Source organism: Piliocolobus tephrosceles, chromosome 6 (assembly GCF_002776525.5).
Source record: "Piliocolobus tephrosceles isolate RC106 chromosome 6, ASM277652v3, whole genome shotgun sequence".
NCBI classification, from domain to species: domain Eukaryota; kingdom Metazoa; phylum Chordata; class Mammalia; order Primates; family Cercopithecidae; genus Piliocolobus; species Piliocolobus tephrosceles.
This window is the reverse complement of record NC_045439.1, coordinates 95,818,803-95,837,721: the sequence shown is the minus strand read 5'-3', so window position 1 is coordinate 95,837,721 and position 18,919 is coordinate 95,818,803. Positions and strand designations below refer to the sequence as shown.

At 38.5% G+C, this 18,919-nt stretch overlaps 1 protein-coding gene across 8 annotated transcripts in view; it reads right to left on the bottom strand.

The window, feature by feature from the left end:
- Positions 1-18,919, bottom strand: part of AKAP13 (A-kinase anchoring protein 13) — a 362,601-nt gene that overhangs the window by 208,594 nt on the left and 135,088 nt on the right. For all 8 annotated transcript variants that reach the window (XM_026448352.1, XM_026448354.1, XM_026448353.2 and 5 more), the window contains one exon: positions 10,132-10,279. In XM_026448352.1, coding sequence (XP_026304137.1) covers positions 10,132-10,279 — 148 coding nt within the window. The remainder of the gene's footprint in view (positions 1-10,131; positions 10,280-18,919) is intronic.

Sequence of the window (18,919 nt, the reverse complement as noted above, 5' to 3'; positions counted from 1 at the left end):
CCACGGGCACAGGCCAACAGAGGTTTCAGACTTGGAACAAACTAAGCTTTCTGCTGTCTTTGAAAGAGACAATGTTTTTTCCATGTTATCAGAATAATAAATAAGTTGATTTTCCACATGTTTTTTTCCCAAGGGCCTCCTTAAGCCCTTCATCCTGTGGCAAAAGAAATCTCTCACTGCTGTGTACTTCTAGGGTGGTAGAAGTATTTACCAAGCAAGTACCTAGTACACGTCAGGCATCTGAGTCATTTCTCTCCATAACAATTTTACGAGGCATGTATTGTCCTCAATTTATAGATTAGAAACTGAGACTTAAAGAAGTAACTTGCCCCATGTTACACAGATAATAAGGTGCAGAATTCACTATTCAGAGTCAAGGCTGATGCCAAAGGATATGGTCTATTATAACAGGAGGCAAGGGTTTTGTATCACATTGCCTATCAATAGGGCAATGTGTTTGAAGAGGAAGAGGGCTAAGAGCTAAGTCCCTGCCTGAGAGGAGCCTAACACTGGGAATGATGGGCTAGTATGACTTTTAAGCAAGAATAATTGGTTCATGAACCATGAAGGTAAGTCTTCACATGAACACTGAATCCACACGATACTCCCACTGCCTTCCAAGTCGAATTCCTTCTAAGAAGGCTGTAGGAAGCTGAAACATCCCCTGCTTGGTGTGTGTGTGCAAGCGCGAGCATGTGCACATGCATGCACACTTTATAATAATGTATACGTGGTATTTATACATTTAATATATGAAAGAGAATTAGGGGAAAAAAGCAATATTTTTTTGAAGGGCAGCCAGCCTAACTACACAGACATCAATGTTAGCAGAAACAAACCAAATGATTCCTTTAGTAAGATTTGTCTATTTTTCTAGCAGAAAATGTTTCCTTTAAAATATTATCTAACATCTGACTCAGTTTTGTTCAAGAGCTAAAAGCTAGACATCCATCAAGTCCAGGCACTATGATCAGAAGGTGAAGATGAATAAAGTAAGGAGTCTCAACTCCTAAGAGATTTACGGTCCATAACAGAGAATCAAACAAGATGCAGAAAACTGCAACGTAAGTCAAAATGAGAGGACTTCTACAAGAACTTTCCTATCTAAAATATCTAAATATCTAAATACAGTGCAATTTGGGGAGAGGAGTGGTGCATTCCATATGTGGGCAAAAGCAGGAAGATTTCACAAAGGAGATGGCAATTAAGAAGGACTTAGGCCAGGTGTGATGACTCACATTGTAATCCCAGCACTTTGGGAGGCCGAGGCAGGCAGATCGCTTGAGGCCAGGAGTTCAAGACCAGACTGGCCAACACAGCGAGACTCTGTCTGTACTAAAAACAAAAATTAGCCAGGCATCTGTAGTCCCAGCTACTAGGGAGGCTGAGGCAGGAGAATCACTTAAACCTGGGAGGCGGAGGTTGCCATGAGCCAAGATGGTGCCACTGGACTCCAGCCTGGGAGACAGAGACCCTGTCTCTGAATGAATGAATGAATAAATAAAATCTAGAAGGGACCCCCTAAATTCTTTAATATTATCACCCGAAACATCATACATAGCCTCACTTAATTTCCAAATAAACTGATGGTGGATGGATGAACGATGGATGGATGGAGGGATACGTATGTCAGTCAGGAGAACTGCTTTAAAGAAGAAATGCTGTGGTTCATCAATAGAATCAATATATAGCATTGTACCATTTATCCAAAATTAAGCTAATCTGTAAACTTCTGAAAGTCCTTTGCGGTAGATTTGAATAAATGTCAATAAAGACCAAAATTTCACAATTCAATGATGATGATGTAAGTAATCTGAAATCCAAATTGAATTATGCTTTCAAACCTTAAATTCACAGTGCCTTAGAAGAGAGATTACACTATGTAAAACAGAACATCCACTGCTGTACCCATTTAACCAGTCCTTTTCCTTTCTTATCACTTTCCTTCCTCAAGCCTATGCAAAGATGAGAAACCTGAACCCTTGAATCAGAAAGGGAGTCACAATACCACTAAAAGTAAACATCATTCACACAGCAAAAAGCCATGGTGAAGCAATGCTACCTTACCCAAAACTGTGAAGTGCCAAAGTAAAGTATCTGCACGGAAATTTGTCTGGAATTGCTAAAATGACTGCTCACTGAGGCAGAATGGGATGAGGGCGAACTACAGGGAGAGAAACAGAACAAGGCGGGATGGGTGTGTGCATGTGGGGGTGTTGTGCTTGGCAACAGCAGTATGCTTATCTCTTTCTGCTGCATTAGCAGAGTTTGTTAGCAGATGAATGGATGGATGTATGAGCTACTGTCAGCTCTGTGTACAACGAAAATCAAACTGTATAACAGAGAAGGCAGAATGTCAGAAATAGCCATGAAAGAGATATCTCAGAAACTGTCCAATTGTTAATCCAATGTTTTCCCTTCAGATATGAATTCAAAATCTGAAGGAGAAACTATGAATCATCTTAAGTAAAATATGCCATAAATCTGGAATTTGTTTGGTATGATTAGAGGCTTCTTTTTCAAAAGAAAACCTGAGGGTTAAAAAGATGAGTGGGGAACTCAGAGTTTCCTGGATTAGTCTTTATTAAACTTAAGAGTACACTGGAAGCGTTACTACTGATCAAGAATAAAGTACCTCACCCTACTGTCTGGAAATCAACCATACCAGGTTGGCCTACTGTCTCACATTAATGTTTTCCATTAGGCTCAAGTGGCTCTCAAGATTATTTTTTAATTCCTATAACCTTTCCGATAAAGCACCTGGGGAGGAAATCAGCATTTTTTTAAAAGTTACATAATACAGACTCAATAATAAAACAAATCACCCCATATGCCTACACCAAAACCTCTTACTATCAAAAATTAGCTCTAGAGACACGACTATTTGCAAGAGGGCCATTAGTCTTACGACTGCCTTTGTACATAAAGACTGCAGGGTTATTAACAATGTCTGCAATTACACTGCAAAGACACGGGGATGGGAAACTGTATCCAATTTGATATAATAACCACAATCTAACTTTCTGCATAAAAACAGAAGCTGCAGTAGGAAGAACAATAACAGGATTTTCAATTAGTTCCATGGTGTTTTTCCTTTGATTCAATTTCCTGGTAACAAGAAAGGAAAATAAAAATCCCAATCTTTTCTTAAAAAGGGAAGTTTTGAAAATTTTACTGAATTTCTGAAGGCAGTTACTCTAGAGGATTTATAGAGGGGAAGGAGAGAGAGAAACTACTAGAAGAAACATGGCCCAAACTTTAATTCCATATTTTAAATTATGAATTAATTTCTGAACTTCTCATACTATCAAGTCCACTTACAAGACAAATATAAATTATGGGGTGGGAGAAGTCTGCTCCCAGCTGAGTACATTGTAGGGATCCTCCTCAAGTATGCTGGCAATTAGCTGTCAAGTAGAAAATACTAGGTTTGAACTCCAGCTCCACTTCAACAGATTTGGTTATCCTGAGAAAGTCATTCAATCTTGAAGCCTGTTTTCCTTGTACACAAAATGAGAACACCATTAACCTTATGGATTGTTAAAAACATTAGAGCTGTGCACAAAGTACCTGGCATAAAATGGGCATCTAAAACTGGCAGTTTTTATTATTAGCATTAAAATGCTTCTGTTTAGGAAACTCAAGGAAAACAGATCCCTAACACTCTACAAAGAGCTTCTCCAGCATGGCCCAACAAAGCTTGCCATTGGCACTGCAGAAATAACAAAATAAAGAGAGGAGGGAAAGAATAAACAAAAACACAAGGCGCACCTAGGTGAGAAACAAAAACTTAACTACTGATGGTCCTCTTAAAATCATCTAATCTGCACCTTTTTTATGCTGGCAGGTCAGGAGGTGTGTGTGTGCGAGGTTGGGAGAGCTCTCCGGCAGGCTCCTTCTCACTATATGGAGCACCGCACCCATGGAAACGAAATATTGCTACTGATAAACAAAACTGCTGAAGCACAGCCCAAGAATTACTTCATTTCCTATTAAGCTAAAAGTGGAATGCATCCCATCTGGGCCCTCTCTTTTGAGGATGAAACAATAGGAACTTTGTTTCATCAGCTATCCAAAAAGAAACCCTAAAAGTGTTTGCTGGGCCAGCCAAGCCCAGTCCCACACAGACATCACCTTCTAAGAGAAAAAATGATGGAAAATATAAAAATAATATCTTGATTACTTCAGTTTGGCATCAAAGTCTCTAAAAATTTGGTGTCTTTTTCTTCCTTCTGAAGTGTCTACGATAGGGTTAAAAGAAACAAAGTTCCAGCCTTCAGATCCAGACTCTAGTAAGAAATAGGATTATGTGCAGAAGTACATACCCACTGCTGGGTTTTGGTGACCTAATGGTAGTGTGCAAATTTGGTATATGTGTAAAATGTCTCTATGTGTACAGGAGTATTTAATCAGAAGAGAACAAAAAGTAGGCACAGGAATTTCACCATGTACATTTTAGAGGAGGAAGGAGAGATTTAATGCTAAAACTGTGCTCCGCTATATTCCAGCCCATACCTCTAAGGCAGTGTTTCTCAGCCTTTTCTTCCGTTATACTCCAAAGAGCCTTTTCAGACATTATTCTCTATTCACCCCTCACTTCATGAAACTTTAATACCACAGATAGACCACAAATTTGTTTAACTGTGTTTTACATACACACAGTAAGTCTTTTTTGTTCCCCAAAAGGCAACTTTCACCCCCTTGGGAGGATATCACTCCCTTAATGTTGTATGCTCTAGGATTCCAGTGCTGTGTTCATGGTTCCAAAGTTATGAAATATATAATTACCTCATAACATTACAACTAAGGACAGCAGATAACAGATTTTTTTTTGCTTTTCAACTAGTTCTCAGTCTGTTTTCCAGTATAACCACTATATGTACTAACTAGCATTCGGACAGTAATTTAAGTTTTGCAGAATATAAAATCTCATCTGTCTAGAGATAGCTTTATAGTAAGATATTTCAGAATAGGGAGACTGTTATAGAAAAAGTCCAATAAAAATAACTGATTACCTTGGCAGGCATTGCCAGGGGCAGGGCCGGGCTGGGGGATGGGGGGGTGTCAGAATTCCCTAATTAAGTCCATTAAATTAAAAGTCTACAACTTCTTTTCAAATATGCTATTCAATTTGGTAATACTGCACATCTGCTGCTAGAAAGTAATTCTTGGTTCACAAGAAATGAAAGAGGCCAAGCATGGTGGCTCACGCCTATAATTCCAACACTTTGCTAGGTGGAGGCAGAAAGATCACTTAGCCCAGGAGTTTGAAACCAGCCTGGGCAACACAGGGAGACACCATCTCTAAACACACACACACACACACACAAATTAGCCACTCATGATGGTGAGTGCTACTTGGGAGGCTGGGGTAGAAGGATAACTTGAGCCTGGGAGGTCAAGCCTGCAGTGAGCTGTGATTGTGTCACTGCACTTCAGCCTGGACAAAAGACTGAGACTCTGTCTCCAAAAAAAAAAAAGAGAGAGAGAGAGGAAGAAAAAGAAAGACATAACACATTATTACTCAGACCATTTGTTGTAATCTGGGCTGTAATTTTTTTCGTTAAACCTAAAAGAACTTCTGATCCGGTAAATGTATTTTTCTTTCTTAATGACAAATCTACTTTATAAAGTACCTTCCCTTATCAGTGAAAAAGAAAAGGAAAATATAAAAGAGCTGAGTCAAATTTGGAGTCAATAAAGGTTTGCAGTTCTTCAAACAAGAACACTTGCTGTGAATTCTAAAAATAAACAACAGACATAGCTGAAAAAAGATTTCATTTTATGAAAGATTCTGCACCAAAGTCTTTTACAAAAATAGTATACAAAAACCACTAAACATCCTGTTCCATCTTCTATTCTGAAATCACTACTTGGTCTAAATTCACAGTTTCATTAATAAAAATGAACACAATAAAACAGTACTCTATGCCCCCATCTCACCCCAACAATTATCTTCAAAGGATGTCCAGATTTCTGTACACTATTTGCCAATCCTACCTAGGTCTTAAAAAAACAAATCTCAGCTTTATCTCTCGAGAAAAATCACTGGTTAATTAAAATGTCATTTAGGATTTTATTTGTTTTCTATGAAGGGATAATAATGGAATATTATTTTCATTTATTACTAAGGCAACACTTTTCATTATTAGAAGTATATTTCCATCTCAAGCTACATTTCAAAGCAAATTATATTATTGAATGAGCTACTTTCATAGGTGTTTTGAATGTAATATTTTATTATAAAGCTGTGGTTGACCTCCAGTGTTAATCAACACAAAGATGGATTTATTTTCAAAAGAGAAGACATTCTTTTCAGCAATCAAAATGTTTTCATCGAAAATTACTATGTATCATACAAATAACATGCTCACTGTAAACATTTAAACAATTCAGGTTGAGTGCGGTGGCTCACGACTGTAATCCCAGCACTTTGGGAGGCCAAGGCGGGTGGATCACAAGGTCAGGAGATCGAGACCATCCTGGCTAACAGGGTGAAACCCCGTCTCTACTAAAAATACAAAAAAATTAGCTGGGCATGGTGTCAGGTGCCTTTAGTCCCAGCTACTCGGGAGGCTGAGGCAGGAGAGTGTTGTGAACTCGGGAGGTGGAGCTTGCAGTGAGCCGAGATCCGGCCACTGCACTCCAGCCTGGGTGACAGAGCGAGACTCCATCTCCAAAAAAAAAAAAAAAAATTCAAAGATAGATAAAGTAGAAAGTCAAAGTCTCCACCTACCTGCCCTCTAAGATGTTACTACTTATGCTTAAAATACTTTATTTTTAAAAAGGAGGGAAAATCACATCATAACTACTTTAAAAGGTCTTTACAACTTCTTTGTAATTACAGACACATGCAAACACACACACACACACACAGACGGGGGGTGGGGAAGGAGGGGGCAGGAGGGAGGGATAGACAGACACATACACTTCAATGTAGGACTTATTACAAAACATGCAAAAAAAAAAAGAGAGAGAAAACAGAGATGGGTGGGAAATAGGCCTGCAATTTCAATATCCGAAGTCGAAACAATTTATTAGGAGATGATTTAGAATGTCTATGAGTCAACCCTATTTAGGGAAATATTGATTTGATAAAAGGTTACAGACTAACATCGAAAAGTAGCTGCCCTTTGAGGGTTAATCAATCCTTTGGTTTTAGGAAAAACTAAAATGTTACAAAACACAGTGAAACACACAGAGAACTCAAAGAAAAATCAGAGCCAGCAATCTGGATGAAACATGAAAAATAAAAAAATAATAATAATAAAAGCAAGAAGAGGCTGGGCACAGTGGCTCATGCCTGTAATCCTAGCACTTTGGGAGGCCAAGGTGGGCAGATCACGAGGTCAGGACTTCAAGACCAGCCTGGCCAACATGGTGAAACCCCACCTCTACTAAAAATAACGAAATTTAGCCAGGCACACACCTGTAATCCCAGCGACTCAGGAGGCTGAGGCAGGAGGATTGCTTAAACCCAGGAGATGGAGGTTATAGTGAGCCAAGATCGTGCCATTGCACTCCAGCCTAGGCAACAGAGCAAGACTCCTTCTTGGGGTGGGGGGTGGGGACAAGAACAAGGCACAAAGCTCTGTTTCTTCTCTTAGCCAAAATGACTAGCAATTGCAGAGCTCGTCCCAACATAAGCACAAAGAGTGCAGAGACATCCCTGTAGGCAGTAGCTGCTGCAACAAACAGACCACGCACACTTATCCAGGAACTGGGATGCACAGTGCACTGCATGGACTTTCCACGAAGATTGGACTTTCCATGAAGATTCTTGACTAATCTAGCACTCCTCTCAGCAAACAGGAAATCTGAGGCTATCAATGCAGCTAACTGATGCATAAAAATCATCGGACTCCTTCTCCAAGCTAAAAACGCAACTCAAGAAGCCAGAGACTCCTTTTGGATTTATTTTAAAAAAAAAAGAAAACAGGGCGGGGAGGGGGGTTACATGTGAGTGTGAGTATGGGTGTATTCACATACATACACATCTTTCTAGAAGAGCAGCTTCTGGGAAGCAGGATGTGTGACACAGTAGAAATGTTGTTCTATCAAGTGACAGTTTCCTAGAACAAGCCTTCTTAGCATACACCAGTGAGGAAACCAAACAAAAATCCTTGTCCTCATAAAGCTGACACTTTAGTTGGGGCAGATAGAAAATAAATAAGGTAAATAAGTAAAATATATGTGAGAAGTTGAAAAGTGCAATGGAGAAATATAAAGCAGGAAAGGGGGATAGGGAATATGGAGAGGAGGCAGCTGTGTATTTTTATAAGCTGGACCAAAAGGCTTCACTGAGGTGATAGCTGAGTAAGGGCCTGAAGGGAAGGGAAGGCACAAATCTAAGTCCACAAAGGCAGATTTAAAGACGTTTAGGTCCAGGATAAAGAATTTATCCCATGATACAAACAAGAAATTCAAACAAGTTAACCCCCAAAATGCCTCTATCTCTACCCCTCCACAATAAATGACCAAACTAAGCCAAATGACAGTAGCTGAAAAAGACAAATAACCAGAAAAATCTATATGCGATAAGTAGAGCAATAGGGTCTGGTCAGGAATCTCCTTTGTTTAGTTAATAGAGTTTCTACTATACCAACTAAGGATCTCATTGGTACCCCTGCACACATATCAAGGCTCATATGTTAAAAGTGTTGTCTTACTCTCCATTTGGCCTTCCAGAGGTAAAAGAAGGTCTTTCAGGGACTCTAATCCTTTTGTCACCTCTGCTGTGATGAGGCACCTCATATCAGCTGCCTGACTAAATTCAGGTAGGAAGCAGAATGTTCAGGCCAATGGGAAGGGAGGAGTTATCTGACCTCATAAGCATGATGGAAAATACTGGAATGTGGCTAAGCGGAGAGACAATTAGTAGAAAATGAAAGAAAAGCCAAGTACTAGGTAGGACTCCAGGGCCAAAGCACAGGGGTTAGGAATGATTTCCCAGGATTTGGACCAAATTAGAGGAAAGGAGCAGAGTCTAATATACATTCTGCTTCGTTTGGGTAGGCAGGGCAAGGGTACTTACATAGACATATATAGAGAGGTACTAGAATCAAAGTCAAGGGAAGAAATGTGAACTAGAGCTCAGAAAGGTAGGCTGAGGACAATGTTCAAGGATTTGGTACAAACTTAGAGCAGGCTGTCATACAAGTTCAGCAACTCTGGGAAAGTAATTGCCTGCTGCCCATCCTGGTTTAAGGACCTTACCAGCAAAGGCATAAGGGCTTTGAGGTACATCCCTCTCCACCAAGAGAACAGACTTTGTTGGGATCTGTGACTGAGGATCACAGTTAGGACACAGGCCATGCTTGTTATATTTGCCTTTTCCCTTTTATCTGCTTGCAGTCTCCTTGTATCTACTTATATGCCCTTTCTAGACACACATGCACACACAGGTATACAAACACACAGTCCTCAAACTTTAACCCTAAAGTGCTCCTAGTATAGGAAGTATTATGTTTATAAAACTCACCTCAATTCCTTTCCTAATGAGAACTGAGTCACGGACTGATCAATTATACCTAGGTTAAGAAGCTGTTTCTCCCCACCACCAACACATAATAAATGTTCAGTAATGATGATACTGGATGGCACCTGCTAGAGAGCAGACCTCCAGAGAAGTCTTTCTGATGTGATACACATCACAGGAAACAAGATGACTGGAGCTGTGGGTTACAAGGAAGGATACCTAATACTCTTCAGAAAAGCAATTGGTATCTATCCTGACTGACTTCTTTTATTTCCTGTTCATAAAAATTTGGAAATAATATACCTAGAGACTCTCTAGAATCTTTAAATCCTTGAATTTTCAACATCATTTTTACCAAGTCGGAGGATAAACCAGCTTTCAACTGTCATAATCCCAGTTCTTAAGTAAGTTATAATTTACAGAATTTGGTAGGTGGCCGACACAACAATAATACATATAAAACGGTACAGCAATAAAAAACTGGGAATCTGCTCCAATACCAGCAGGACCAGATATTCAAACTGCTTTATAAACTAATAAATTTTTTTACACTGCCTACACTTCACTCCTCCTGTCACTCTATACTAATAAACATAGAATAAAAGTGTTTAAGAACTAGGAAAAGCTAGTAAGGATCCCATTCAAATACTTACCAGGAGCAATGGTCTCCAATGTATCAGAACTGACCTTCCGAGTACTTGTACAGTGACGGAGGGTGGAACCCGAAAATACCAAGTAAAACACTACATCATCTTCAACTTTGTCCTCTTCAGCAAGCAGCACTGTAACAACACAATCGCCCTAGGAAAGGAAACAATATAGCAAGTTTACATTAGTAAGGTTCCTCTTCGCGCAGCCTATCTTTATCAAACATCATATTTAAGGGAAAATCAAATATACCATCTAAACCATGCCCCCATTCTAGTAAGCTGAAACAGGTATAAAGATTGAGCACTTATGTGCCAGGCAATTATCCAGGCATTCACAATACAGAATAAACCTGAAAATAAGATCGCTCTCTCTTCTTTAAATTTACATTTTAGTGGAAGTGATTAGACAAATAAGTTAACCAACAAGATGAAGGAAAACTTCACTTGATGAATGGGTTAAAAAGGGGAAGGGCGGGGGAGACAGAGAAGAAAATCCAAAAATAAGGCAGAGAGGATGGAGGGGGTATAACAAATGATCACACCCTTGTACTCAGAATGCTTCTTAACTCCTGTGTTCCAGTTGACAATAATTCTCTAAATTCTATATCCCCATAAATCATTACCAAGTCCATACATTCTCCAGCAATAGGCTTGCCTGGAAAGGGGAGAGTGCAAAGAAGACGAGCTTGGGCTCCAGGCTAAGTGCATAACAGGCTACAACATCCAGGTTAGTGTAAGTATACGCTATGATGTTTGCACAACGAACAAAATCACCTAATACCATATTTCTCAGAACATATCACCATAGTTTAAACAGCACATGACTGTATAGGAAAGCTCCTGGAACATGTTCAACTTTCCGTCTATAATATTTTTAACCTATTTCAATAGGAGGCTGCTTTTCTAATAATTTGTATTTCCTAACCATCTGACATTCCTACTCTTCTTTATCTACCCCTACATTAATCCCATAAAATCAGACAAAAAATCTTGGGCCAATAGCTTTGTCTATGACTTTGCAACTATTAGAAGGTAAGACATCTCTGTCTTTCAGTTGCCTTTTTTTTTTTTTTTTTTTTTTGTAAGACGGAGTTTCTCTCTCGTTGCCCAGGCTGGAGTGCAGTGGCATGCTCTCGGCTCACTGCAACCTCTAACTCCTAGGTTCAAGTGATCCTCGAGTCTCAGCCTCCCAAGTAGCTGGGATTACAGGCACCTACCACCACACCCAGCTAAATTTTTTTGTATTTTTAGTAGAGACAAGGTTTTCCCATGTTGGTCAGGTTGGTCTCGAACCCTGACCTCAGATGATCTGCCCGCCTCAGCCTCCCAAAGTGCTGGGATTACAGGAGTGAGCCACAGTAGCCAGCTGTAAATACTCTTTAGTAGTTTTTATATATAGTTTTTCTTTTTTTAATCAAGACCAGTGGCTAAATATATTCTATGAAATACTGTCCTAATTATTAGCATTCTCCCAATTACCAACTATACAATTCCTGTTGTAACCATAACAAAAGACTACAAAGCATCAAGGTTTAAAGCACTGAGATGTAATACTATATAAATCTTAATAACGCACTACAGAAAAATCAATTTAGAGAAGGCCGGACCATTTTAGCATCATAATTAGAGGAGTAAATTCTCATTACGTACAGAAGATTTTTCCTTTCAATTTTAGCAACAATTAACGCCAACAAGAGAACCATACCACCCTGTGGTCACAATTTACTAACCCCAGCAGTATAACTGAGCAGAAGGTAGTTTTTTACTAAACACTAAAAAGCAAAAACCATCAAGTCAAACCTAGGAACCAGGTCTATTAACAAAACATGCTCCAGCGGGTCCATGACTACTACTATGACTATCACAGTGGAGCATTCAACAGTATCCTAATCCAAGGAATATCACAGCTGGTAAAACAAAATTATCCCTGACTTCAGTTATTACTCAGAATTAGACTTTTGTCTTGTTTATAAGACTCTCTCGGAGACATTTTTGAAAAGCTTAGCCTGGTAATATGTGTAATCTCTTTTGGCATAATGCAACCAGTTAAGAAGATGTTTGCAGCGTGTATGAGAAGAGTCTATTTCTCAAGGTACTGAACTATCCTCATAGCCTGAAAAAAGTACAAATGAAAAGTTCCATCCTTTGCAGCATAGGTTGACAAACTATGACCCACACGTAAATTCCAGCCTCCCACCATCCTGTTTTACATTTTGCGGGGGTGGGGGTGGGGGTTAGGGTTAGGGACAAAAGAAGGCCTTTTAATCCTTTTAATGTGAAAATTACACGAAATTCAAATTCACTGTCAATAAATAAAGGTTTAATTAAACTCAGACCATTCATTTACCCACCATTCACGGCTAGTTTTGCACCACAATGGGCCATAGAAGGTAATGATTACATGAGAACTTAGCCCACAGCCTAAATTATTTACTATCTGGACTTTCACAGGAAAAAAAAAAAATTCACTTTGATTTCTAACCTGATATTCTAAGAATATATCTTCCTTTTCAAGATCAAGAATTTCATTCTCACATGAGACCCAACATCTTGCTGGGAGACTCTCTGTGCCCCAAGATACTAGTGATATCTGGGCCTTCTTTTGGGGACAGAGGAGGTGGCTAATTATAAGCAGATGAAATCCTTTTAGCAATGCTTTCAATATGAACCTCTTTTTACAAGTAAATTTTAAACTGCTTTCATATATTTATTTTCTTTTTTTTAATTATACTTTAAGTTCTAGGGTACATGTGCACAACGTGCAGGTTTGTTACGTATGTATACTTGTGCCATGTTGGTGTGCTGCACCCATCAACTCGTCAGCACCCATCAACTCATCATTTACATCAGATATAACTCCCAATGCCATCCTTCCCCTCTCCCTCCTCCCCATAATAGGTCCCAGTGTGTGATGTTCCCCTTCCAGAGTCCAAGTGATCTCATTGTTCAATTCCCACCTATGAGTGAGAATATGCGGTGTTTGGTTTTCTGTTCTTGTGATAGTTTGCTGACAATGATGGTTTCCAGCTGCATCCATGTCCCTACGAAGAACATGAACTCATCCTTTTTTATGGCTGCATAGTATTCCATGGTGTATATGTGCCACATTTTCTTAATCCAGTCCGTCACTGATGAACATTTGGGTTGATTCCAAGTCTTTGCTATTGTGAATAGTGCTGCAATAAACATACGTGTGCATGTGTCTTTATAGCAGCATGATTTATAATCCTTTGGGTATATACCCAGTAATGGGATGGCTGGGTCATATGGTATTTCTAGTTCTAGATTCTTGAGGAATCGCCATACTGTTTTCCACAATGGTTGAACCAGTTTATAATCCCACCAACAGTGTAAAAGTGTTCCTATTTCTCCACATCCTCTCCAGTACCTGTTGTTTCCTGACTTTTTAATGATCGCCATTCTAACTGGTGTGAGATGGTATCTCGTTGTTTTGATTTGCATTTCTCTGATGGCCAGTGATGATGAGCATTTTTTCATGTATCTATTGGCTGTATGCATGTCTTCATTTGAGAAATGTCTGTTCATATCCTTTGCCCACTTTTTGATAGGGTTGTTTGTTTTTTTCTTGTAAATTTGTTTGAGTTCTTTGTAGGTTCTGGATATTAGCCCTCTGTCAGATGAGTAGATTGCAAAAATTTTCTCCCATTCTGTAGGTTGCCTGTTCACTGTGACGGGAGATTCTTTTGCTGTGCAGAAGCTCTTTAGTTTAATTAGATCCCATTTGTCAATGTTGGCTTTTGTTGCCATTGCTTCTGGTGTTTTAGACATAAAGTCCTTGCCCATGCCTATGTCCTGAATGGTAATACCTATATTTAATAGTTAGGGTTTTGATTGTTGTTTGAGACAGGGTCTCACTTAGTTGCTCAGGCTGGAGTGCCAGGCACAATCAGGGCTCACCGCAGCCTCCAATTCCAGGACTCAAGTGATCCTCCCCCTGCTGCCTCCCAAGTAGCTGGGACCACAGGCATGCGCCACCGCTTTGGGCTACTTTTTAAATTTTCTGTAGAGATCAGGTATCCGATGTTGCCCAGGATGGTCTCAAACTCCTGACCTCAAGTGATCCTCAAGGCCTGCCAGAAATGTTGAGATTATAGGCATGAGCCACTGCTCCTGGTCTGTAGTTTTCTTGTTTTTGTTTCTGTTTTTAATATTAAGTCACACTACCTTATGACAAAAAAATTCAATAGAAGAGAACACAAAAGCTCCATTCATTTCAAAGCCTCTTGAAATTTAGATTCGAAAGGCATCTGGAATCAAAAATACCTGTTTTCCTTGAAGGAGTATTCTCTGCACACTGATAAAGTCACTGAGAGCAAATAACAAACTGCATTTCAGCCACTAACTCCCATTTTACTCCAGCAGAACCAGGTACCTACTATTACTTGAGATGGATTTGAAAGATTAAATGAGTAGAATGGTGATGAAAAAATAACAAGGAAAAACAGATCTAGGTAACAATTTTTGTTGCGATGCTTTAATCCTACTATCTTTAAAGAATATCCTGGTATTAATAAATTACTCTGCTGTGCCTGGGAAAGACCAGTCTACAGAATAAATAGATGCATCAGTCTGGCTACAAAGTGAACAAGTCTGCCATGTTTCTAAATAAAATAAAATAGATCAACTTATTAACAAGGGTAATTTTCAAGACATTCTCAATTATCATTTTAGTTTGACCCAACCTCAGGAAGAGTACACACCTACATCACCACTCTCTTCCAATAATCTGAACTTAAGAAACAGTGTGATCCTCTTACACAGATATTTTCCATGTTTCATCATTAGTGAGAAATGTCTCCCTGAAACTGACAATTTTTTCAGGGTCCTAATTAGTTTTGCTGACAGATGACACAAAAACTAACGGAAAAGACATCTATACTCGCCCTTATTCTGTAAATATAGGTTAGCCCCCCCACCCCCATATAAATAAACTGTGATGTAAAATATCACTATCGACCACTTATTTGCAAATAAAAACAGGTTTTTACAAAAGAGTTATTCTACAATGTGATTTTAAATGGTAGCCACGGTCTCACTTTTCCCCATCCTGAAGTAATTCTTAAGAGTAGCTAAATACTATAATAACGGCACTGTAACTTCCTTTATATATTAAGTTTAAACTTTTTTTTTTCACTTAGATTGCTACCCTGGAATTCTAAGAATACATTTTCCTTTTCTAGACAAAAGATTTCCTCTCCTCTTGAGACCCAACATCTTGCTGGGAGACTCTCCATGTCCCAAGATACTACTGGTCTGAGGCTTTCCTTTAACTGGGAAAAGTAACTTGATGAAAAAAAAAAAAAAAAAAAGAAGTGCGATGAGAAAGGGAAAGGTATTTGGGGGATGGGAAGAGGCAAATTACAATGCAGGGATGAATGGACAAAAAAGGGCTTTGGACAGGCAAAGTGGTAGATACGATATTAGGAGAATGAGATAGAAAGCCCTGTAGGAGGAAGGGTGAAAGACAGGATGACATCAATGTCATCTTAGATAGTAAGAAAGTGTCAGCCATAGATTTTCAAAGGTGGGCCCAGTTAGCAGCAAAGTCAGTGGTATAGTGGAGTTGGCTTCTGTAGGCTCATGAGTGCTCATTGTTAAATTTTCAGGAATTCTTCAAGGAATTCTGTTAAACATAGCTATTATTAAAAATTACATTATATTGGCTTATAATTAAGTAAATTGCATTAAAAACAAATGTCATAAATATTCAAAACTTATCACTTTTTAATTATTTACCACAACATACTATACTCTATGCTCTGGAGGTTTCTATCTATTGTATCTAGACAGCAGAAATTCCACATAATGGTGTGCTGCTGCATGTCTTCACAACTCATATCTCTTGTCAAATCTGTATTCGTAATATGGCATGGATAGCCTGAAATCAACCATTATGGGGGTATTTACACCACTGAAATTGGCAAATGCTATAAATCAGGGCTTTCTTTTTTTCTTTTTAACCAGCACACCACTGAGAACAGGTCAGCAGAAGGGAAGGAGAGGGTAAAGGGGGAGAATTTCCACAGGGAGGACCAAGGAAGGTCACGGCAGGCCCATTTAAGAGACATTATCACTTACAGAAAGAATGGAGGTCTTGCTATAAGACAAAACGCTAGTCAAGTACAAACCATCCCAGATTATAGGTAACAGTGTTGTCATAGTTCTACTCACAGCAGTTCAGTATTATCACCACCTTGAGTTAACTTGTTAGTTTATAACTTGTTAGTGTATCACCGTGATTAAGAAGATGATCACTGACACCAACCTGCCTGTGTCTTTATCACAGTATGGTATATCGCTTTATATCTGTTTAACTTGAGGTACGTTGTTTAACTTCCTTATGCCGTAAGGGAGGACAAGAATTATCAATCTTATCTCATAAGGTCATTTTGAAGAATTAAGTGACTGATAAAAGGAAAGCACCCATATCAAGTGTCTGGCACATAATATTCAATAAATGACCACTATTATAATGTACCAGGATGTACACTCCATTAGAGCATGTTTTACTCACTGAGAAACCTGCTTTGTCTAGACTAGTTAGTTGCACCTGAAAAGACAGAAAGGGAGACAGCAAAACTTTAATGGCAGTTATTCCTAGACGGAATTTTAATACGCCATGTGCTTTTCTGAGTTTTCTGATTTTTAACATCTTTGTTGTTAAAAACTGGAAAACAGAAAAGATGTTTAAAATGTTAAGGAAGTTGCTAAAAACGCAACAAAGATGTTGGAGAAATGCTCACTTATCGCTTATAAATAACAAAGGGGAAAGCAGAACTTTGGCAGGTAACACCTGAATCAAGTGATTAAAAAAAAAAAAAGGTAAAAATAACCACAGAGAAATACGCTAACATCACATTTCACATAGCACTCACTAAGGACACAGCATCACTTATAACGTTCCTAACAAAAATGCATAACTTCAGTCTAGTCATAAGAAAACATCAGACAAACTTAAATTGAAGGGGCATCTGTGTAAAAAATGGCCTGTAACTCTTCAGAAAATGTCACTAACAAAAGACAAAGATTGAGGTCCTGTTCCAGATTAAAGAAGACTAAAAAGATTCGCCAACTAAACACAACACACGATTTTGGAGTGAATCCTGAATAAAAACATGCTGCTATTAAGGATATTATTGGGACAACTGGCAAAATCTGAATGAGGTTTACAGATTAACATGGGACCAATGTTAAAATTCCTGGTTTTGGTATCATGCTGTGGTTATGGAAGAACACCTTTGTTCTTAGAAACTACACAACAAAGCATTTGGGGTAAAAGGATGTAATACCTACAATTTACTCTCCAATGGTTCAGGAAAGAAATGATAACAGACAGAATGATTAAGCAAATATGGCAAAATGTTAACAGTTGGAAAACAGGGGCCTAAGGTTTGTAAGATGTAATATCTGTTCTATTCTTACAGCTCTTCTATAAACTTAAAATTATTTCAGAATAAAGTTTCCAAGAAATATCTACTCAAATAATTTATAATCAAATATTTGAAGTTAAAAAGTATAAAATGTAGATTTCTGAGTTTATTTTTTATATCTTGCAGTCACATATTTTATGTAAAGACATTCTTGTAGGCTCCAAGAATTGTGAAATTATAACAAAAACTACTTTTCGACCTAGAATCATAAAAGTTTCACAGGTCTTCCCAAATTTATTTCCCAGTCTGACAAAATGACAGGATTTATACCCACTGCAAATTTGGGAAAAGTGAAACAAAGGAGTTAAGTAAACTAAATAAAAACTGAGTGTTATTACAGGGTATTACCTTCCCATTAGGTAACAATTATTACAGTACCAAAAAAAAAAAAAAAAAGCCAAAAACCCTCAAAATCTCATTAACCAATACTGCTTGTATTCACATAACTATCTTCATTCTCTCCTTTAAACACAATTGACAGGCAACTGATAAAACTTTGCCCAGTTACTTTGCTAAAACAAACACCGACAGGTAGCTACAACTTTTCCATAGGCTAAAAGGCAAAGTCATGGCATTTTAACTTGGCAACTCATGGTAGCCAGTGTTTAATTTCATTAAAGGCTCACACAACAGAGGAACACTCAGTAGCAATGAACGTTATCTAGTGCACAGATATTGGTCGCTAATACCAATCTCCACTAAAAAGAACTGAGTCCCTTCAGAGACTTGGCTGAGTCCAGGCCTGGGTTAGACTGTAACATCTTGTTTTGACAGAAAACAATGAAGTGCTCAAAAAAAAAACAAAACAAACCAATTGGGCCATGTCTTAGGGACACAGAAGCCAGACTCAAGTGGCTTCCTCTGTACAAACCTGGGACAATTTAAAGACTAAACAGTCAAGAACAGCAATAAATTATAAACAATTTTTTAACAAATAGGAAGTCTAGAGTCCATATTAATAACAATAGATAAATTATATAGCAGAGAAGGGAGTTCCTATCGCAGAATGACAGGGCTCGACTGCTAAAAGAGGGGAGATTGCTGGAATAGTAAAATTATCACTGCACAAACATGGTAAAGATTCACTCTGGCAAAAAGTTATCAATGAATGCTCAATCCAGAGGGAGATTCTGATGAGGAACAGCATACATATTATACAGTCTTTTAAGTGTCTCCCCATAGATTGCTTATTAGTTATAAGAGAGAAAAAAAAGTAGTGTTCATTCAGTGAAATCCGCCAATACACTGAACAGGTAAATCAAAATAAAGATCTCAATAAAGACAGATGACAGATGTGTCTCCAGAGTCACACACTGAGAAAGACACAAGGTTACCTATGC